The following is a 23,618-nucleotide window of genomic DNA, read 5'->3' as shown; positions in this document are numbered from 1 at the left end:
AAAAAAAAAAAGAAAGAAGGGTGTGAGATTATGTGTGCAAGCCCTGCAAAATAATTCTAATGCCAACTCTGCCCAGAGCCTCTGCAGTGTCATTTACCAATCAGAGGTTAAGAAAACAACCAGCTTTCCCTTTGTCCCCAAGGGTGTTCAAACCTGAGTTCAAATCAGTCTGTTGGTGAGGAATTTCTTTCTAGATGGAATAAGCCTATCCTAGTCAGTTTTTCCATTTGTATAAAAGTTTACCCATATAAAAAAATACATGATACTAAACTTTGGGATTTGATGTTTACGAGAAGTTTCTCACACTTAAACTCGTTCATTAACTTAGTTTTAGTACTTAGACCAAACATTCCTGTTCAAAAGAGAATGCCCAAACTATTAATTTCAACTCTACCAGGTAAGGAGATATACATCTATGGTTATTACATTTAATATCATTCTCTGAAAGGAACTGTTCTGATATGTAATTCATATGCAAATCAAACTGTAGGATATAGATAAACCTTAAACAATATGGGGTTGAACTGCGTTAGTCCACTTATACAATTTTTTTTTTTTTTTGGCTACAGTACAGTACTGTAAATGTACTTTCTTATGAATCTCAGTAACATTTTTTCTCTAGCTTACTTTACTATTAGAATAAGGTACATAATTCATATAACATTAAAAAATGTGTTAATTGACTATGTTATCAGTAAGACTTCTAGTCAACAGTAGATTATTAGTAGTTAAGTTTTTGGGGATTCAAAAGTTACACAAGGATTTTCAACTGTGTGGGGGTCGGCACCTCTAACCTTCCACATTGTTCAAGGGTCAACTGTAATTATTTTAATTTCTACATTCTACATTAATATGTATCACCAGTGGCAGAGACTACTGAGAACCCAACACAGGGGAGGGGTGCCTGGGTGGCTCAGTTGGTTGAAACGCCCGAGTCTGGATTTCAGCTCAGGTCATGATCTCAGGGTTGTGAGATGGAGCCCTGCACAGGGCTCCATGCTGGGTGTGGAGTCTGCTTAAAATTCTCGCTTTCCCTCTGCATCTTCCCCTGGCCTCTCTCCTCTTAAAAAAAAAAACATAGGGGGGGAATGAAAAGACAATACTTCTTAAAATGTGCCACTCACCAAAGGAAAAGACAGTGCTTAAAATTTACCCTCTTCCTCTCTGAACTTAATTCTAAAGTGATCTAGTAGCTTGGGATCAACGAAATAATTTTCTTTGCCTGTTACTCATTCTATATAGACCAATTATCATTAAAATCTACATCGAGATGAATCTAAAGTTAGAAAGCCCTTCCTTTAGGCTCTCATAGGCTCATTACCTAAGCAATGAGCCACCCACCCCCCGCCCCCAGCCAAGTACTGGTTTTCTACTTTCTGGTTGTAAGATATTACTGACATGCTACCAACAAGTCTCTCATCAATAAACCACAACTTCAGAAAGATTCAAAGCAACTTCTAAAGACGCAACCCACCCCTTAGGAAGTAGCCTTGCACAAGAACCTGCTTCAATAGCTCTAGGATCTGATGAGTTTCTCTAACTAGCTTCCTTTTTATCCCTTTCAATCTTAGGGACAGGGGCGCCTGGGTGGCTCAGTGGTTAAGCGTCTGCCTTCAGCTTAGGTAATGATCCCAGGGTCCTGGGATTGAGCCCCGCATCAGGCTCCCCACTTGATGGGGAGCCTCCTGCTCCCCCAGCTTGTGCTCTGTCAAATAAATACAATCTTAAAAAAAAAAAAAGTAAAAAAAAAATCTTAGGGACAGTGCTTACGGAATCTGTGCACTTTCAGCTCTTTTCTTCCTCGCCTAGGAAGCTGGCGTTTGCCACCTAATGTAAGACTCTCTGGTCTGTGTACACTCAGTGGATGCTTATTTAAGTGATGCGTTATTCTGACTTTCTCATCCACTTCTCAACCAGCACCACCAATTTCTTCCTTCCAGCCAACAATAAATAACAACAGCAGGAAGTTTTACTCCATAAAGCATTAATAAGATATTTTAATGAGAAAAAAATCTCAGTCTTATGTTTCTATTCAAAGACACTCAAAACTAGTTTTTCCCTGCCCATCCCTTCTAACTGCAACTTTATTTGTGACCATGTAATAAAGGCCAGTTTAAAGATTTTTTTTTAAAAAGTTTAAACCTTTTTAAAAAAGATTAAACAACCAGGCTAGCAAAAAAGGTACTCAATACATACTTTCCTTATATCAAACAAGCTAATATTTCAGTACAATGTAACTATACAGAATATATACAATACACATATGTTCACAAAGCAAACACTATAGGCTCAGAACAGATTTGAAAAAACATGATATTCACATTGATTACAATAACTCTAAAAATGATTGTAACGTTGAAACGGCACTTAGTTTACAAAAAAGTCACAAAAATATATATATATATATATATATATGAAGTCACCAAGAACTATGGTTCCTGTAAAATACTAATAGCCAGATACTAGTATATAAAATGTGAAGTTCTGACATTGTATACATTTTTAGGAAATAAAACAAAATCCAAAACCATTTTCGTTATTGTTGAAAGTCAAACATGCCAAGTAACTTTAGCTATGGCCACTGTCACCAAGTAAAGCCATATTTAAATGAGATGACAACTGGATACAAAGCTGGTGAACTGGGGACTGGCACAGTTAAGAGTTGTACTGGTTCTAGGAGAGGGTAGAAGACAAAAACACCCATCCACATACTTTAATTCACATTTCTGCCCCCAGCATTACCCTCCCCCAAGGGTTTCACAAAATGCCAGTGCCCAAAAAGAATCATAATGCTGCAAGGTAAAAAAGTTTCCCCCAGACTTCCCTGATGTTGGCCTATAGGAAAATATTAAGCATGCATTGGCTAAACAAAGCAGTCAGTCACCCATCTGGAAAACTGTGGTGCACAGTTTCCTCCCAGGCTGGTCGTACTAGAAAGTACTCCAGTTTTTAAATGGAGCCAGATTTATATGTTAGCTCTGTAAAATATTGAGCTACTGTAGCAGCAAATATGAAATTACAGAAACAAAACCACAATTTTATTTAAAAATTCATTTCTGTGACATCAAAACCATTTTTTCCTTCGTATCTGTCTCCTGTAACCAGATATCAATTTCTTCTATCACTGAAGTATGGTCAATTTCAATTTCAATCTGACTTTCTCATTATGCTGCTATGGAAAAAGACAAGTCCTAGTCCTGGAAATTTTTAATTTACTCTTAAAAATGAGAATTCAGGAATTTCAAAGTAAAAAAAAAAGTCTGTTCTAAAAGTATCTCACAAATATATATATTTAAATATTAAAATAGGCTACCTAGGATTTTTATAAAATGGCTTTTGAAAAGATAGTAGAGGCGCAAAGAAGCCATATACTACCTTCCAACTGGACATAAGGTGCCACAAGGTGCCCTACAAAGAGGCAGGCAATCTCTGTCTGATGCAAGAGGAGGCACCAGGAACAACAAAAAAATCAAATATATTATTGGGACTTGGATTAAAACCAAATTTTACTCTATTAGGGACTGTTTTTTTTTCTTTTCATTATCTTGAAATATATGCACTAGAAGCCATCCGTCTGTATAAGGAAGAAAATGAATACAGTTTATGACCTTACTCCTTCCAAATACCTGGTGGCATTCATTTCAGGCACCTGAAAGATGAAAAGCAGTGCAACTTTCAGTAATTTAATGGACTACTCTCAGTATGAGAGACTTTACATAGCATCTATCAACTTGAAAACTAAATTGACAACCGAAATAAAAGAAAGTTTTAGAGAAAACATATTTATAACCTAATCATAGAAAAGGTTCTCTCTAGAAAACAGATGTTTCTAGGAACTGCATGAAACGCTTCCCACCTTTAAATGAACACAGCTTCCACTAATGCCAATGGAAACGTGTTAAGGGGAGATGACTGGCTCCTCTTAAAGTAGGGAAGATTCACCCTTCCTTAGAAGGTGATGTACTTTGGTAACCTGAACATTCAATTACAGGATGATTTTTTAGCTTGTTTAACTGGATTATGAAATCTGGATATAGTTAGACCAGCATTTGGAAAAACAAGGATAATTTAATAAGTCATGACACTAGCCCCTCAAACCATCAAGCAGCGATTTTGTCAATAAATCCTCACAACTGAACCCAGGGCTTTAAGCTTACTTAGCAAAATTAGTCAATTTAAAAGAGAAAGGTAATAATCAAAGAATTAGATTTTATAAACCAGGCACTTCAAACTGAAATTAAAATCTTTAAAGTTAAAAAAATTTTTTTTTAAAGTTTTTGTTTTCAGTCAATGGTCTCAACTTTTAAATTCTTTGTAAACTATTATGTACACAGGAACCTTGGTATTAGTTGTAACTGGCATGGGGCCTGCACAGAGGAAGCTTACTTAAAGTAGCATGAGCACTTTAAGTTTCGTATTTTGGATACTGCCAAACTGAGATTCCAATAACATCGCCTGACATCTCCACAGAGACTATTTGTAAAGACCTGGAACTGTTTTTTTCTATCATAAAAATATAATCACTACAATGTAGTGGAAATATCTAACTGTATTAGTATGAGGTAAAAAAAAAAAAAAAAGTACAACTAGGATGTCACTAAGAGTCTACATCCCATAATCTGATATAAGCTTAACTCCCCCATTAATAAATCTCAATACATTTATAATCTAAGAACAAAATATCCACAGAATGTCTGTTCCTTAGTTGAACCTGGAAATTAGTTCAATTCCACTTCATTGTTTAATCTGAACCATTATTGCTTTTGGCAAATTCTGCCTGCTGAGGACTTTCCAAATAAAAATAGCCTATATCACCACATTCAGTAAAGCAAAATGACACTAAAAAAGTGGGTATAAGCAAAATAAAAAATAAATTTAAATTTTGACCATTTTAGCTTAAAGCTAAAGGAGTGTACTTAGCTATAGATATTCCTCATATGTGTTTACTATAATAGAACTCTTCCCAATTTTGTTCCACTGCTTCAGAAAAGAAAAATCTACTTTCTATATATTCTTCTCTCACTTTGAATATATTATAAAGTATCTTATGTCAATAACTTATAGTGAAAATCACACTTATTAACTTTTAGCAACTTTGGGTTGCTTCCAAATGCAAACTTTGCTAGTCAACCCCCCCAGTTAATATTAATATCCCGAAAACTATTCTCCCTCACTTGGATGTATATTTCAGTTATAACTTCACATTTTGCAGATGAGTGAATTTAATTCTCTTCATCGACTCATCAAATCTCAAACTCCTTTCAGTTAAGATATTACAGTTTCAGGATTGTTCATTTGTCATGCAATAACAATGATTCTCTCCATGTGGTATAGTACAGAGTTGCCATTACCTTATAAAGTAATGTATTTTTCAGGGACTACAAAGCTAAGAGACTAAAATTCACAAGGAATCTTCAAAATAAAAGCCGCTTAACAAAATAATTGGCCTTTATTTAGATTGAGTACAAAAATAGTGAGAGATCAAATAAAAGACTGAAAGTGTTAATACAGCTTCCAAAGGTCCCCAGGGAATCATTTATACAATGGGGAGAGTCTGGCTCCGGAGTCAGAAGGTGACAGAGCTACTAAGATGCTGCATTAGATATGCCGACTAGTCCATTCCATTTGATAAAATACTTTAACAAAACGCAAATTTTTCTGTTTGGTTTTAAAACCAAGGGCATGTGTCATAACATGGAACCAAATTACTTAACCCAGAATGGTTGATGAAAGGTTAAAATGTAAGACTGAATGAGGCTATTTAAACATTTAGTACACTTTGACTCACTGAAATTGAGAACTTTAAAAACTGGCAATATAACTAAATGTGCAACTAATTATGTGAAACACAAATTAAGAAGATTACTTGAAATTCCAAATAAGGGAAATTCATTTAAGTGTATTTGTGGATGATAATCTCCATCTATATCCATTTATAAAAAAGTTGAAATAAAAAAACAATATTAATCCTTTTGTTTCTGAATTATTACAATCACTGTCATGCTAGATGCTTCCCCTGTTAGAATACACCCCTAAAAATGGAAAGAATGACTGTAGGAGCTGTAACGTCCAGTATCACAGCAAGCATCTTTACTCATTTCTAAAGTGTATCACACCTTTTTGGTAGCATAAAAATGGAAAATAAATGCTTTTCTTGTATAAAATACTTGGTTTTAAAAAGGTAATTTATCTTGCATCCTAAAATTTAAGCCCTTTAAATATCACAAAGTTACCCTCTTGGGCCTTAACAAAGACAGCTATGCTTAGGTATTCTAAACTGGAATTTTTTATTTAGTTTCACTGGCAATTTCTAATGGATGAGATAATATAACTGGCTTTCATCTCTTTGCAATGTTTTCCATATATTCTGGTAAAACTTATACATTCAGGTATTCCCCCCTCCTTCGATGAATTTTAAATAAACCTAAATAACACTATATACAATTATCCCTTGCAGCTTAGTTTCCTAAAACAGATCCATAAGCTAAAAATCCTTAAATTGTCTATCAAGAAAAATGTAGAGCCTCAGTGAAAGAGAAAAAAGGCCTTTGTTTATATCATTTTATGTTAAATACTGTTAGCTACCTGTATTGATAAGATTTGGGCAATAAACAAAGCAAGTATACATTTTCATAATATATTCAAATTTTTCATTAAACTTGGAAATCTGTGCAATTTGTAATTACCAATGAAAATCTCTAAAGTTTCCATTTGGGAAAGAATAGCCAGTAGTGGTAATCCTACATTTCTGAGAACACAGATCACTTCAGAGCTGCCAAAATTGTGGGCTCTTTTAACATAGAGTTCTCAGGATAGGGGATGTGCTTAAACACTTTCAACCATACAAATCCCCAGTTTTCTTTTCTTTAACCCTATTTCTTTTTTCTTCCTTAAAAAAACACACACACACACACACAAAAATTCTTAGAAATGAAGGCAACAATGATTCCTGGTCATAATTTTACCTATTCTTTGTTTTACCAATATAAGATTTTAAAATTAACTCCAAGGTTTATCCATTGGTAGGCATAACAATTTTCAAGAATATGTATGACATTAAAAATAAAAATTCCTGACCTTTCTAGTTGAGACACAGCAGTACTATTACTAATTAAGTATCACAGTCTGTTGCAAAAAAGTAATTCAACCCTATTAGTAAAGAAGCATAAACGGTGGAAGCCCATCATAACTTGTGTATGTTGTTCTTCCTGAAGGTAATATACCTATGTTTGGGAGCAAAGGGGGAAAACAGGTTCAAGATGGAGATAAGGAGTTAGAAACAAGTTAAAGACAGCAGAATCTAGAAAAAGAACGTTACCTGAAAAAAAAAATCTTCAATGCATTTACTTTCCCTTCCTTTTACAATTGTGGGAGGAAAATCAATCACAGAATTAGCCAATAATAAAAAAAAAAGAAACAAGTAAAATGACTATAACTTAAAAATTAATTTTATTATTAAGGTCTAGCACCCGGACAAAATTCAGATCTCGTGTTTTGAATAAGAAACTACTGTTTCTTTTTCTAATTTAATCAGGTGTTTTCATAATTATTAAACTTAGGGTATATACAAAGAAAAAAAAAGTTATTCAGAAGTTCATTGTTCATGGACTCATGAATATTTAGGATCAAGGTCAGTGATGCTTTAATGGCACCAGATGAAAAGTATACCCCAGTCTAGAATATCACATAAATTTCAACTATAAACAGGAAGTTTCATTTTTTAGCAGCAAAAGAGGGGATATTAATTTAAGGTTTTTAGTTTTTTTAGTCTTAACGATTCTTTTTTCTCCTAGATTGATGAGTCATAGATCATTAAAGCCTCTTCTTATCTTTTACATTATTGCTTACATTGTGTAAAAACTACATTAACCCTTTTAATAAACTTGGCAATGTCTAAAAATATTTTGGAACAAAAAACAAAGTATCACCGACATATGGAACTTTGTAAACAATCTTAGTTGGGTTAAGAACGTAGCCTTAAGAGAGAATTCTTTTATTTTGCCCAAATCAGCACAATAGAAACATCCCCAAGATTACTTAAACCTATATATAAAATATAGAGTATCTCCAATATTTTTCCTTTATATGATATCATGCCAGTATATGTAAGAGGAAGTATTGTTCATGGGGCAAGAAGAAAAATGATTTAGGCAATGACCTAATTAGCCAGGCACTAACATTCAAAGACCAGGTAAACAATAATTTTAGTCAGAAAAGCAGTATTAAAAGAGTTCCTATAAAGCTGAGATTTATGTACTTCATTTTCCACTCCTGGTCATTCCATGCACAGCCTGACTATTCTCAATCATGGTTCTCTGATTTCACAGAAGAAAGAAAGATTGTTTGGAGTGGTACTAAAAAAGTTCAGGGAATGCCTATCCCAACACCAAATTTTAACCGTGAAAAATAATAATAGAAATGGCAAAGCTTAAAAAAAAAAAGAAAAAAAAAGAGTACATTGGATTTCAGAAGTATTTACCCTAATAATTTTTAAGAAAGCTTACCGTAACTATTTCCAAAACCAACAGGCTTTACAAAATATTGTACAATGTCCTGTATATAGGAGTAAACATCTATTCAGGCTACCTGTCAAATTCTGTTCAGTAATTTGTTTCTGGTGTACCCTTTCTTCTCAGGAAGGTCAACAATCATCTGAATTCTTCTTCACCTAATGATCTCGTTAGCCTACTTTTAATAATAGAAGAAGAAACTGATATATGCCTTAAGTCAACTGGTTCTCCTTAAGTCTCATAGTTTCAATTATGTTTCAACATCGTGTTATTGTGCACTTACAGAAGCAATCTCTCAGTCATGAAAAGTAAAACATCAGTTGTGGGGCTAACAAAGTAAAAAGGGAAATTCTTTCCCAATCCCTTTTTTGTTTAAAAAACTAAATTAAATTTAAATGTACAAGACCAAGCACAGGCACTTTCCAAAAACCAAAAATGAAGCCCAAACCATGAAATTACTCAATGGTTATAGAAGACAGCTCTGATTTTGGGGGGTCATCTCTGGTTGCCTCAGTACAAGCACTGGTCTTTGGCTGCTCTGGCATTTCTTCCTCTTTTTCTGCCAGCCCACCAAGAGACCCCAAGGGGAAAGTGCTTTCACAATTCTGGGTCGAGGAGACCTGCGAAATTACAGGCATTTGAACAGAGGAGTTGCTTTCAAAACTGTGTTCTCCAAGATCATACTGAACAAGAGTCTCTTCTTGCTCCTGGTTTAAGTAGTCCGGTACTAGGAAATCACTAGATAAGAGGCAAAGGATGAAAGAGGGAGTTAATTTTCAAACCAGTAATAAATTAGCCACAATAAAAAGACCTGATTTGTAAAGCAAGATTGGGATTTTTCATTTCTCTAATTCGTGACTGATTATAATTCAGGATTTTCAATTTCTAAACTTTCCTAAATATGAACCAAAACCATTCATTAAGAACCAAAGCACATCAAATCTACCACCAATAGATAAGATTATCACCTTGTCATTTTAGACACCTAAATAGCCTTTCTTGTTCTATACAGAAGAGTTTCTGTATACAAACAAATGCAATTAGCATGCTCTCCACTTAAGCAAAGATCATTTGAATAACTTATGCTTAACTTTTCTTGGATTATATACTAATTAAGAGGTATATAAACTTAGCTTTTTATTACTTCCTGGATATAAGTTAGTTAAGAAACTAACTCCTTATGCATAAATGGCATTATATTTGAGAGGTATTTATTAGTATTGAAAATATTTAATATTCTATTAGAATAATTAAATATTTAATTTTTGAATATGGACAGTAAAATATACCAAGATTTTAACAACAGTGGATATTATCCCTGAGTGGTGAGATCAGAAAATATTTTAATTTCTTATATTTTATACTTTCCTACATTTACTAATTTTCTACTATATGCATTTTTTATAAAAGAATAAACATTATAAATCTTAGATGCTTTAATTAAATATTGCTGAACTAAAAAAAGTTCCTTCTACTAGGAATGTCAATAACTAATACATTTAAGAAGGTTATTTTATAATTTGATTGTCCAGTATTAATAAAAAAATTAAAATCTGTTCATCTGCGAGCAATTTAAAATGTCCTATATTTTCTAAAAAGTCTTCAGGTGTTAGATAGGAGGAATGGATGATAGAGGGCTCTGTACAGGGAAGATACAGGCAATAGAGACGCTATTTTAGTTCTGAACAAACAAGGTTCGATATGACATGTAGAATTTAGGTTTAGTGATAGGACAACCAGACAGACATAATTAAACAAAATGAATGTCAGGTTTGGAGAGAAAAACAAAATCTATGCAGCAATAATTTGGAATTTATTGAAAAATAAGATTTAAAAAATAAAGATGGTTTAAAATTTAAGAGTTTAGGAAGATTTCATTCTATAAAAAACAAAGGATTCCTACAGATGTGTAGTTCTGATAAAATATTAAAAAAGATGACAGAATTTTATATCTGGAGACCTTAGAAGTCATCTTTAAAGCTTACATTTTATCTTTCTCTATGTTTCAAACTTCTTCATTTGTAAAGTGACACGTTCAATCATAACAGCAGTTAGTGTGGTAGGGCCAGAACTAGAACCTGATTTCCTTGGATACTCTATAAATCAGAAAGGAACTCTATTATAATAAATTATTAATATTAAAAACATGGAACTCTAAATTGAGAGAAAAAGGAAATTTGACCTAAATAATCATATCCATCATAGTTGCTGTTGAAGTTTCTTTCTTTATTGATAAATATATGTTCCTTTATATAGAATTTTAAAAAATGAGAAGTGGTCAAAAATTTTATTGACATCCAAAGAGTCTGAAGTAATTCAGTATCACTAAGATCATCTGACATGGTAAATTTTCCAATAAGGTCTATATTAATTTAACCTTATGTTATTGAAAAAACAAAAACACAAAAAACAAAACAAAACAAAAAAGACAAAGCAAGAGATAAGTAGTCTACTTCTGTAGGGAAAAATTTCCAATACCAACTAGAAAAATATTTATAATTGTATATACTTAGAAGATTCAGCAAAATTTTATCAGATCAGGAGATCAGAGTATGGACAGTGGGAATTTAAAAGGAATGTGACTGATTAGCTGGCAACCTGATAAAAAACACAGCAGGCTGCCCTAAAAGCAGGAAAAGAGAGTTTAGTCAGCAGTTTTCCTGGTTCGTTTTTGTTGTGCACCTCACCTGCTCTGGAAGTAGTTTGCTAGCTCTGACGCTTCATGGTTCAGACTCCTCAGGTGCACGATTAAATTTCCAGAGTTGGTGAACATGGCGCCACATGTTTTGCACTCGTAAATCCGAGGCTTGCGGATAATGTGCCGGGAAACCCTCATGTGGTGTTTATATTCCCCGAAGGAAGTGAAAGTGGCACTACATATCTGGCACCGGAAACAGCGTTTACCTTCATGCTTTAGGCGATGCATCTTTAGCGAGTAAGCCCTGGTGAACTTTTTCCCACAGCGGTCGCACTGAAATGGTTTAATTCCTACAAAATCAAGCAAAACAAAGTATTATCTAAAAACAAAATAAAATGAAAGGTCACAAACCCCACAAATTTCTGAATTATAATTTTGTAGGAATAGGTAATTTAAAAAGACAAAAATCACCAGCAAAAATGGATTCCAATTCAACATCTCAGAAAAGGTACAGAACATTTGAAAAGTCACTAGTGCTTAAAAAAAAAAAAAGAAAGAAAGAAAGGCATTAGAGGGAGAGGTAATCTCGTTAATATATACTGAAGTTGATTTTTGAATATTCTTCTAAATCATCTATTTTCTACACTTCAAAACAATTTTTTTTTTTAAAGATTTTATTTATTTATTTGACAGAGAGAGACACAGCGAGAGAGGGAACACAGGTGGGGGAGTGGGAGAGGGAAAAGCAGGCTTCCTGCCGAGCAGGGAGCCCAACGTGGTGCTCGATCCCAGGACCCTGGGATCATGACCTGAGCCAAAGGCAGATAGATGCTTAACGACTGAGCCACCCAGGCGCCCCTAGACTTCAAAACAATTTAATCACAGTATTTAAACGGAATTGAAATCTCCATAAAACATTATTATTTCAATTTCATTAAAGTAGTACAGTTTATACTGAAAAGATGGAAAAAGGACCTACTCTTCATTCCCTGAGAAATGAGAAGAAAAAAGGAAAATTCTAACATCTCTGAACATAATAATCATGGTAGAACTATTATTTGGTGAATTGGGTTTTTGGGCATTTAATGTAAAGTGATAGAAAAATATGTAGAAACTAATATGTGAATTTTAAAGTATATTAATTGTCTCTTCCAATTATCACAGATTTGGCAAAAAAAATTTAAAAACCTTCAAAATAACAATCTGTTGATTTAATAAAGTCATAGGGAATTGATGTTAGCTCAAGGACTATTAGACTTATCTACGGCACAGCAAAGTAAGATAATAACTCAGCTGAAAACAGTAGCAAAGATTTCTTACTCTATCAGAGGTCAGTGTTTTACCCACAAGAATTCTGTTGCCTTTATATGATCACTGAACTTAAATTTCAAATCTGTTTTATGCGTCATTTATTAAAAATCTCTTTTATACTAAAAAATACTACAAAGTTGACTAATCAAGGCACTGAGAAATTTAGGATTGCAGAATTGAAATTAAATTATTGTTATTAAATTTTAAAAAACACTTATTTGGAAATAATTCCAACCGTAAAGAGAAGTTACAAGAATAGTACAAAGAACACTAATAAATACCCTTTTAATGTCATTTGCTCCTCCATCTGTATTTGTGCTTCTCTACTGCACATATACACACAAACCTAATATATCAAATACTTTTTATGTATGTATCATACACACATACCCCTTCAAATTTTAATCTGAATACTTACGCTTGTGGCAAATGTGCTAAGCAAACAGCTTTCTGACACTGTACCATTTAAGCAACAAAGGCTTATCTGATTTCTCGAAACCTATTTTTTAAACTCAAAAACACCTGTTTTATATTTTTAACTGGGATTTTTTTTTTAAGATATTTATTTATTTATTTATTTGACAGAGAGAGAGAGCGAGAGAGAGAGCGCACAAGCAGGGGGAATGGCAGGCAGAGGGAGGAGCAGGCTTCCCTCTGAGCAGAGAGCCTGATGTGGGGCTCGATCCCAGCACCCTGGGATCATGACCTGAGCCAAAGGCAGACATTTAACCGACTGAGCCACCCAGGCGCCCCTTAACTGGGATTTCTAAATATAATGTTTCAAGTACTCATTTATACAACAATAGGGAAGGTGACATTACCTGAGTGGATGAGCATGTGCTGTTTTAGGTTCTGAATACGGGTGAATCGTACCCCACAAGTTGGACACTGAAAAGGTCTATCTGGACCATTTGGACTTGGTCGTTCTGTACTGCTGGTAGAAGGAGCAATGTAGAGTTGGTAGGGATACTGAACATTTTCCAATCTAAAAAAACAGACCAAAGAAGGCAACCAGATTCTGATTTTTAAGTTGAATAAACATTTCTGCACAACTTTAAGTGAACAAAAGAAAAAAAGACTTTTTGAGAGTTTAACTGTTATATTAAAAGTTTCATTTATGGCAATATGAAAAACAATGTTATTGTCCAGAATGTCCAGCATCTTAAGTAACATATCATAAATGATTTTACCTCAGGCATCCTTAATCTCTCTAATCCTTTCCTTCCTAATACTGCTTTAATTTAGGTCTTCATCAATACAAGTTGAATAACTCCCTCTCTTTAGCCCCCCATCCCTCCAAACCCATCCTCTGTTTCACAGTGATCTGATTAAATCAGCTCCCTCTTTAAAATCCTGTAATGGCTCGTTGTTACCTTCAAAGTCTAAACCCCTTTGCAAGGCATAGGAGACTCCTTATGATCTGGGTTCTGTGTATTTTTCCAGCCTCATTTCTTCTCATATTCCCCAAACATACCAAATACCAAACAGTTCCTAATATTTCTCTCTCAATGCTGTGATTTTGTACATTTAACTGATGATGATGCTGTTTAGAGATGGGTAAGACTAGATGAGTGGGATTTAGGTGGGGAGTTAGAAGTCTTGGCCATGTTAAGTCTGAAATGCCCCTTATACAACTATGTGGAAATATGAAGCAAGGAAGGACAGTCTGAAGATAATGACTTGGGAATTATGGGTACATAGATGAGGATTCGGCAATCGTTCTCTGTAGTAAGTCAAACAGTAAATATTTTTGGCTTTGCACATCACATGATCTCTGTTTCAACCACTCAACTTGGCCATTCACAGACAATACATAAACAAATGAGCATGGCTTTATTGGAACACTTGATTTACAAATAAAGGTGGTGAATTGGAATTGGCCTGTGGTTCACAATGCACCAATCCCTCATATCGATTTTAAAAGTAATGGGCCTGGGCAGTTTTAAAATGCCAAAAAACCCTGTATAGGTGGTCTCATTCATGATGTAATGACCTCTTTACTCTGAAAAATAAAATGAGGTACCAATAAACTTCTTACATAATTTCAGTTAATATGTTTGGATTTACAGTTGCAAACACACCCCTTTATAAGAACATGACATACTACGTCGGTACTAACCGATCGTCATCATCTGCATGAGCATTAGTGCTAGAAGTGCTTTGAAGTGTAGGTAACCCTTCAGTGACGCCTTCATCTACTGAGCCTGTGAACAGAAGGACAAAAAGAGGATAGCTGTCAATACTGTGGTATAAATAAGCCAAGATATTAATTGCAATCTGTATCTCCAAGCCCCCAAAACACAGAACATAAAGAAATCTTTAAAGAGAAATCATATGTAAAACAACAGCCTTATATTACTACTTAAATTCTTTTAGGAGTATTTCTTTGATATAAATTTCAGAAACAAGCAGACAAATTCAAATGTAAACTAAACAAAAATCCGCATCAAATTATAACAATAATTTAAGGAAGCACTATTTTTACTTTCGAAACCTTTATTGTGACAAATGACAGTACACACAACTTTTACGTAGAATTCAAGAGACAGCTATAAAGTGAATACGTATCTGTGCAACCTCCATATGAGTCCCACTAAAATACTGCCAGCATCCTGTAAGTCCCCGTTTACCCTACCTTGATCACAAATCCCTCCTTCCAAGAGGTAAACTTTTCTATCTTTTATGGTCATTTCCTTCCTTTTCTTGTCCCTCTTCCTTTTAAAAATAATTTTATTCCTAACACATGTACCTATAAACTACTGGTTGGTTCTTGCTGGAACACAGCCATGAACCATCTAGGGCTGCTTTTACACCAGTGGCAGAGCAGAGCCATTGTGGTTGCGACAGAGACCACATGACAGCTAAGTCTAAAATACTTACTATCATGCCCTTTAAGGGAAATCGGCCACCCTCACCATCAACAGTACAGTTTAGTATTACTGCTTGCAAACTTTATATAAATTGAATTACACTGTATATATTCTGTATCTTCTTTCCTTCCATATTGTGGACTGATCCATGCTATTACAGGTGAAAGTTTACATGTTTGTAATATTCATAATCTATGCATTTCACTCTTTTTTTTTTTTTTTTTTAAAGATTTTATTTATTTATTTGAGAGAGAGAGAATGAGAGAGAACACATGAGAGGGGATAGGGTCAGAGGGCAAAGCAGACTCCCCGCTGAGCAGGGAGCCCAATGCGGGACTCGATCCAGGGACTCCAGGATCATGACCTGAGCCGAAGGCAGTCGCCCAACCAACTGAGCCACCCAGGCGCCCTATGCATTTCACTCTTAATGTACAGTTTCAGGCTATTATGAACAATGCTGCTGTGAATATTCTTGTACATGTAACTTAATGCACATATGCATTTTTTTTTTAGGGTATCTATACTTAGGAATGAAATTGTTGGGTTGGGGCGCCTGGGTGGCTCAGTTGGTTAAGCATCTGCCTTAAGCTCAGGTCATGATCTCCGGTTCCTGGGATCAAGCCCCATGTTGGGCTCCCTGCTCAGAGGGGAGCCTGCTTCTCCCTCTCCTCCTGCTTGTGCGATCTCTGTCACTCTCAAATAAATAAATAAATGATCTTAAAAAAAGAAATTGCTGGATCACAGGATATGTGTATCTTTATTAGAAAATGCTAAACTCTTTTTCAAAGTGATGGTACTAAATTTACATCACTACTTGCAACGTATGAGAGTTCTGTCATTCTACCTCCTTAGTAACACTTGGTATTGTCGAATTTTTAAAATTTTGCCCATCTGGTGGGTGTGTGGCAATATTTCATTGTGGTTTTAGTTTTATTTCCCTTATTACCAAAGAGGTTGAGCACCTTTTCATATATTTATCGAACCACTTGTTTTGTGAAATGTTGTTATTGTCTGCTTTTTGAGTTTTTTCATATTTCAGTGATATATGTTACAAATATTTTTCTCTCTTCCATGGCTTGTCTTTTTACTCTTTAGATAACCAAAAATTTAAATTTTAATTTAACTGAATTTATAAGTATTTTCCTTCATGGCTGTGTCTTTTTGGTCTTGTTTTTAAAAATCCTGGGGTGCCTGGCTGGCTCAGTCAGTAGAGGTATGATTCTTGATCTCAGGGTTGTGAGTTCAAGCCCCATGTTCAGTGTAGAGATTACTTAAAAATAAAATCTTAAAAAAATAAAAATAGGGGTGCCTGGGTGGCTGAGTCGTTAAGTGTCTGCCTTTGGCTCAGGTCATGATCCCAGGGTCCTGGGATTGAGCCCCACATTGGGCTCTCTGCTCAGTGGGGAGCCTGCTTCTCCCTCTCCCACTCCCCCTGCTTGTGTTCCCTCTCTCACTGTGTCTCTCCCTGTCAAATAAATAAATAAATAAGTTAAGTAAATAAGTAAATAAATAAAATCTTAAAAATAAAAATAAAAATCCTTCCCTACCTCAAGTAATCTTGTGAGATTTTTGTTTTGCCCTTGACATTTAGGTCTTTTCTTTAATCCACCTGGAGCTGATTTCATAATCAAACACTTTTACTGAAAAGTCTGTCTTTTCTTCTTTCTCTGCAGGCCTCTAAGTGTATGGGTCTGTTTCCAGGTTCTCTATCAGTCCTATCTGCTTGTCTGAACTTATATTAATGCCAATCTTCAGTTACCAGAGCTTTATGATCAGATAGAGCAGTAAGTCGTCTCACCTTGTTCACTTGCTTCCTGAACTCCTTGGCTATTCTTGGCCCTTTGCATTTCTTTATATATTTTAAAATGAGCTTGTTAAACATAAACGATAATAATCATTCTATTTCCCCTCTTCTTTTAGTTTGGAAATTATATAATCTTTCTCTATTTTTTACTGGTTACTTTGGAAATTAAACACATAACTACCAAAGTCTGAAGTTAAACAAAACCTTTGAACATTAAGGATCTTAGAACGGTTTAACTCCATTTTCCACACACTCTTATTTCGCAACTTATGAATTATGTGATATTGTACTTCTTTGTTTTGATAAAGTCCCACAAAACATCATTACTCTTTCACGCAATGTTTACCTACATTTGTCCATATATTTTGTCCTTTGCTCTTCACTCCTTCTTGTATATTAGGCTTTCCATCTGTGCTCACTTTGCTTCTGCCTGAAGCCCATCCTTAAGAATTTTCTTTAGTGAGGATTTGGTGATGATAAACTTATTTTTGTTTCTTTGATAATATCTTTATTTCACCTTCATTCTTGGAGAGATATTTTCACTGTGTGTAGACACCTAGATCAGCAGTTATTTTCTTTTAGCAACTGAGGATATTATTCCACTGGTTTCAGAAGTCATTCTTCTGAAGGTAATGTTTTATCTTATTATTTTCTGAATTTTCTCTATAATGTGTCTAGGTTTGCATTTTTATTATTCCTATTTGAGATTTGCTGGCCTCTAACCTATGGATTGGTGTTTTTCATCAATTCTAGAAAGTTCTCAGCCATTTTCTTCTATTCTTAGGGCTTCATCAAACCTACGTTTGTATTGTCCTATCCCCTTCTTCACAGTAGTTTCTACCATTGTTCCTGTGATGGTTAATTTTGTGTATCAACTTGACTGGGCTAAGGATGCCAAGATACCTGGTAAAACATTATTGCTGGGTGTGTCCGTAAGAACATTTCTGGAAAATATTAGCATTTGAATCGGTAGACTGAGTAAAGAAGATTGTCCTCACCAATGCGGGCGGGGGATGGGGGGGATGTTTCATCCAATCTGTTGAGGCAAGCCAGAATAGAACAAAAAGGTAGAAGGGCAAATTTGCTTTCTTTCTGCTTGAGCTGGGATATCCATCTTCTGTTCTTGGACACCAGCACTTCCAGTTCTTGAGCCTTTGGACTTAAGACTTATACCATCAGCCCTCCAGTTTTCAGACCTTCGGATTTGTATTGGAATGACGCCACTGGCTTTCCAGGGCCTCCAGCTGGTAGATACTGTGGGACTTATCCTCCATAATTACATGAGTGGATCCATCCTAAGAAATCTCCTTCTATATACCTATATATATCCCATTGGTTCTGTTTCTCTGGAGAACCCTAATACAATACAGTCTTTCTCTGGGCAGCATTCAGGTGTTTCTTTCTTTTAAAGATTTTATTTGTCAGAGAGCGAGCGAGAATGGGAGCATGCACAAGCAGGGGGAGCCAGCAGGCAGACGGAGAAGCAGGCTCCCTGTTGAGCAAGGAGCCTGACGTGGGACTTGATCCCAGGACCCTGGGATCATGACCTGAGCTGAAGGCAGACGCTTAACCCACTGAGCCACCCAGGTGTCCCACAGGCGATTTCTTTTATCTTCTGATTCACCAATTCTCTTTCCTGCAAAATCCAATCTGCTGCTAAAATGTTGACAAAGTTCTTTTGGTTTTTTCTTTTCTAGAAGTCCTATTTTTTCCCCCCCTCAAATCTGCTACAACTTTTTACAGTATACTGTTGTCTGTAATTATTGTTCAAGCTTGTTTATTTCATTAAGCTTGGTAAGCATATTTATTTTATATTTGTGTGTGAAAACTATGCCAATTTATTTCTGTGGCTGTTTTTGTTTTTCTGTTGGTTCTCTCTCTGCTGTGTTTTCTTGTGTGCCCCGGTTGTTTTTCACAGTAGTTATTACCCTTGAAAATGATTTGTAGAGAGAATGATTTGCTTAGGATGGATATGCCATCTTTCAGAGAAGCTTTATGTTTGCTTCTGCTAGGTTCCTGGAGGGCACAACCTAAACCAAATTCACTGAAATTCCCTGGCCTACTTGTGCAAGGAATAATCAGGATCCAAATCTGCAAGAGGGCTAGTCAGTGGCCACAACTTCTCAGAGATTTGTTTTTTACCCCTTTTCCTTTCTATCTTCTACTCTGCCCACTGCCAAGGCAGCTATTTCTACAGTTCTCTGGAGTCTGGAGGAAGGGGAGCTGATTTAGTTGTAGTGGGGAAGTCCTTTGGGGTCCTTACTTAGTGTAGAGCAATGTCTCTAAGACTTCACAACTTTCACATACTCTGGGCCTTAACTTCTTGTTTGCCCTGTTCTTTGAGTTGATGAACCAAAGCCCATTTGTGTTCTGGCAAATGTCTTAGGAAACAACTGGTTTTAGTGCTCGGATATCCATTTACAGGCTCCCCTTACCTCAAGTTTAACCTGGAAGTTCCCCGACTATCTTTCTTTTTTTTTTTTTTTTAAAGATTTTATTTATTTATTTGACAGAGAGAGAGAGAGAGAGAACACAAAAGCAGGGGGAGCAGCCAAGAGAGAGAGGGAGAAGCAGGTTCTCCGCTGAGCAGGAAGCCTGATGCGGGGCTCGATCCCAGGACCCTGGGATCATGACCTGAGCTGAAGGCAGATGCTTAACCGACTGAGCCACCCAGGTGTCCCTCCCCGACTATCTTTCAAATACTTTAAAGGTAACTTAAAAAAAACCCACACTGTTGTTTTTAGTGGGAGGGAGATCGAAACAACCTAGCCCGTTCTCACCAGAGACTGAACTCTGCCAATGTACTTATCGTATGCAAATAAGCTGTGCTTTACCAAATGAACATATCTGAATTGAAGCTGGGTTAGTCCACTTTAACAGCAAGCATGCTTTTGGTTGCAATATTTTAACGAAAGCTAAAATAAACTAATTGTAACAGTTTGCAAAATACCATATACATGTGGATATTTAATAAATATCATCTGTTATTGGACCTGTAGAATGAAATTTCCTTCTGATGAAAACTTAGAATCCAGTACTTCAGTTTTCCCCTTTGGAACACTTGAATTAGCTGACATTATTAAGAAATGAATACATTTTCCACTTAAGTAAAATTTTCCAAAAAAAAAAAACAAAACAAAAAAACCCCCAAAAAACCCACCTAATCCTTTTTAAGGCATCCAGACTTACTTTATTAAGTCATTTGTGCTAGAAACTTTGTGACATTTTGCCTTGACTTCTTAAATAAAGAATACTAAATATAATTTTGTTTCTTGATGACTCATGGTAATCATCAAGGACACCGATTATTATACTATGTTCTAATACAGTGACAGAGACTTTTGAAAGGACACAGGACTATGTGCATTTACATTCATCCCCAATTGCATTTGTATTCTTCCTGCATACCTCACACCCCCCAATCTCACTCTTACTGGTGTGTGTTTAGCATCTTTGTGTGTACCTTTCATTTTCTCTTTCCCTTACTGTCAAAAGACATTTATGCTTTTCCTCATACCTACTTATCCAACTTTTTTCCAATCCTTCTGATTTGTTTTTAATACAGATTGGGGGGCCAGATACTGCTGATTTTGTTTAAGAAAGAACTGTTCACTTGTCAACATTTCCTTCCCCATTCTCATTTTTTTCCTTAAAGAGAAGGGAACTAAACATTAACATTTCAATCTGTCCTAGGATAAAAACTGGAAAAATCCCAGTATTTGGACCTGGTCACCATGGACACACACAAAAATCTACTTTATAGCAGTATTCTGCAGCTATTCAGAGTGCAGGCAATATTAAAGCTTATAGGCAAAGACTTGCAAAAAAGGACTGGAGGTCTGACTAGAGCAAGTCAGGAAGACTGATCTAATTGACATTTGCTCCTCACAATCAGACCACACTACTTCTAGCGGGGGCGGGGTACAGTCTTGGTGAGGTGGAAATAAAAACCACTCTGCTTTGGACTGATCCTAGCATTGTCAAGAGTTTGCTTAAAAAACTGGTCAAAAAATAACTAAAATGGAGTATAAGATACATCTAGCAGATTGCCCTTCTTAAAACATTCTCCTCTTGCCCATGGTTATTAATGCACCAAAAGCTAAAAATAAAAACTACTCCAAGTTAAATTAAGAGTTAAAAAAGCAAACTTTAAGAATTCTCTCTTGGGGCGCCTGGGTGGCTCAGATTGTTAAGCATCTGCCTTCGGCTCAGGTCATGATCCCAGGGTCCTGGGATCGAGCCCCATGTCTGGCTCCTGGCTCCTGCCTCCTGGCTCCTGCCTCCTGGCTCGGCGGGGAGCCTGCTTCTCCCTCGCCCTCTGCCTGCCTCTCCCCTGCTCATGGTCTCTCTCTCTGTATCTCTCTGTCTCAAATGAATAAGATCTTAAAAAAAAAAAAAAAAAAGAATTCTCTCTGTACTGTGGACATTATAACACATAAATAGTGTTACATCACTTATGCAACTATTGATAAAAATCTTGTAAATTTTTTACCAAGGTGATGGTTTTTGCCAATAACACAAGTAATAATATGAATTGGAATTTAAACCAATTTAATAGCAGGATACACAAACAGTATTACTTTTCTTGAGGTATAGTGATGCTTCTTAAATTATGAAAATGGAGTTTCCTTTCTACACTATAGGGATTCTGCTTGCAGCGGTAATGAAAGCTAAGAATTCTGACCAGAACCCTGTTCTCTTCTTATTAAGAGGTCTCTCTCTTATTAAGAGAGATTCTACTCTTGAACCAATTAGTACTATATGATAGCTTCTGTAGCATCAAACTGATTGCTGTTTTCTGCTGCTAACCATTGTTTAGGTACCAAAACTCTTCTGGGTGGTGAAAAACAACTCCAGTGGCCATCCACTGCTGAACATTTACCACGTGCCAGCCACTCTTCTACATGTTTTTTAAACATTATCTCATTTCATACTTGAGAAAGAGAAAAGCAGCCTCTAACATCCAGGAACTGGCTTAACACTGACACTCAGGAGTGGGCCTGGTGTTCACAGCTAGACCCTGGTGCTTTATGTTGGACACAAACAATCTCACAGAACAACAACATGAGACCAGGTCACAATGGTCTGAGACAAAACACATAATTTTGTTTAAGCACAGCCCAAAACAAGGTCATTGTGCAATTACAAAAATACCAAACATCCCCCTCTCTAGCTAATAAAAGTTATTTCTGCTATAGGTTCACATTAGTCTGCAATACTAGATATTTGTTAAGATACACAATCAAAGGGGTGCCTGGTTGGCTCAGGTGGAAGAGCATGTGACCCTTGATCTTGGGGGTCATGAGTTTGAGCCCCACATTGGGTGTAAATATTACTTAAAAAAAAAAAAAGATACACAATCATAGTTTTTCCTGCTAACTGATATCACCAGTCCTGAGCAGACCCCACCACTTCCATGAATCCTCCCTAAAATCACCTAACACAAACCAAATTCTCTAAGTTCTTTCTAACACCCTCTTACTGAGAAGCCCTAAAGACCCCAGGCTGTGTGATCTCCTACACTGCAAGTGAGCAATAAAATCAACTTGCTCAATTATAGTTATGCTCCTGGTAGTCTCTGGCAACCAGGCACTGGCAGGAATGGAAGACCCATCGAGATTCAATTGAAATTCTTGTTCTCTTGCACTGGGCACCCTGTTAACAGAGTGGACATCTAAAATCCCCTTTGAGGTACAATCTGTCCTTGGATGGGAGGTAAGTTCATTATGAATTGAGCTCAAATATTTCATATTAAAGTCCTTCAATGGTGGGTTTATCTTGTTTTCCTAGAAAATCTTTTGGGAATATTTTGGTTATCTACTCAGATTTGTCACTGTTTCTTGGTGGGATTGTTTTCTAGTCTAGAACTACACCTGCTCCTATAATAGGAATGTCTAGTGTGTTGACTCCTGTCTGTAAGAGGAATAGATTATAATGAGGATGGAGACAGGACCAATTAGTCCACTGAACTGGGCCTGGAGGCTGAGTTCAGAAGATCTCTGATTGGCAAAAACTTTTCTTTCTTTTTTTTTTTTTTTTTAAAGATTTTATTTATTTATTTGAGAGAGAGAATGAGAGACAGAGAGCAGGAGAGGGAGGAGGGTCAGAAGGAGAAGCAGACTCCCTGCTGAGCAGGGAGCCCGATGCGGGACTCGATCGCGGGACTCCAGGATCATGACCTGAGCCGAAGGCAGTCGCTTAACCAACTGAGCCACCCAGGCGCCCGGCAAAAACTTCAAAACTCTACGAGGTATGACAGATGAAACTTGAAGATTTACAGAAAGTGACAGAAGCCAGTCAGAAAAGACCACATATTGCATGATCCTACTTATATGAAATATTTAGAACAGGCAAATCTATAGAGAGTATATTTGTGTTTGCCTAGGGCTTGGGTGGGACTAGGAGGGATTCACTGCTAAAGGTACAGGGTCTCTTTGGGGTGAAGAAAATGTTATAACTTAGACTGTGGGGATGGCTGCACAACT

General features: G+C 36.1%; 1 protein-coding gene across 2 annotated transcripts in view; it reads right to left on the bottom strand.

The window, feature by feature from the left end:
* Nucleotides 1-7,444: 7,444 nt before the first annotated feature.
* ZBTB44 (zinc finger and BTB domain containing 44) overlaps nt 7,445-23,618 on the bottom strand; it is a 61,680-nt gene continuing 45,506 nt past the window's right edge. Inside the window, exons 3-6 of one of the 2 annotated variants that reach the window (XM_021696286.2) lie at nt 14,579-14,663; nt 13,281-13,444; nt 11,198-11,498; nt 7,445-9,248 (exon numbers count right to left, since the gene is read on the bottom strand). In XM_021696286.2, coding sequence (XP_021551961.1) covers nt 8,966-9,248; nt 11,198-11,498; nt 13,281-13,444; nt 14,579-14,663 — 833 coding nt within the window. In that variant the 3' untranslated portion in view covers nt 7,445-8,965. The remainder of the gene's footprint in view (nt 9,249-11,197; nt 11,499-13,280; nt 13,445-14,578; nt 14,664-23,618) is intronic. The other variant, XM_021696287.2, reaches the window with a different exon arrangement.

Source organism: Neomonachus schauinslandi, chromosome 11, assembly GCF_002201575.2.
Source record: "Neomonachus schauinslandi chromosome 11, ASM220157v2, whole genome shotgun sequence".
NCBI classification, from domain to species: Eukaryota; Metazoa; Chordata; class Mammalia; order Carnivora; family Phocidae; genus Neomonachus; species Neomonachus schauinslandi.
Note: the sequence above shows the minus strand (reverse complement) of the source record. Positions and strands in the feature narration are given on the sequence as shown.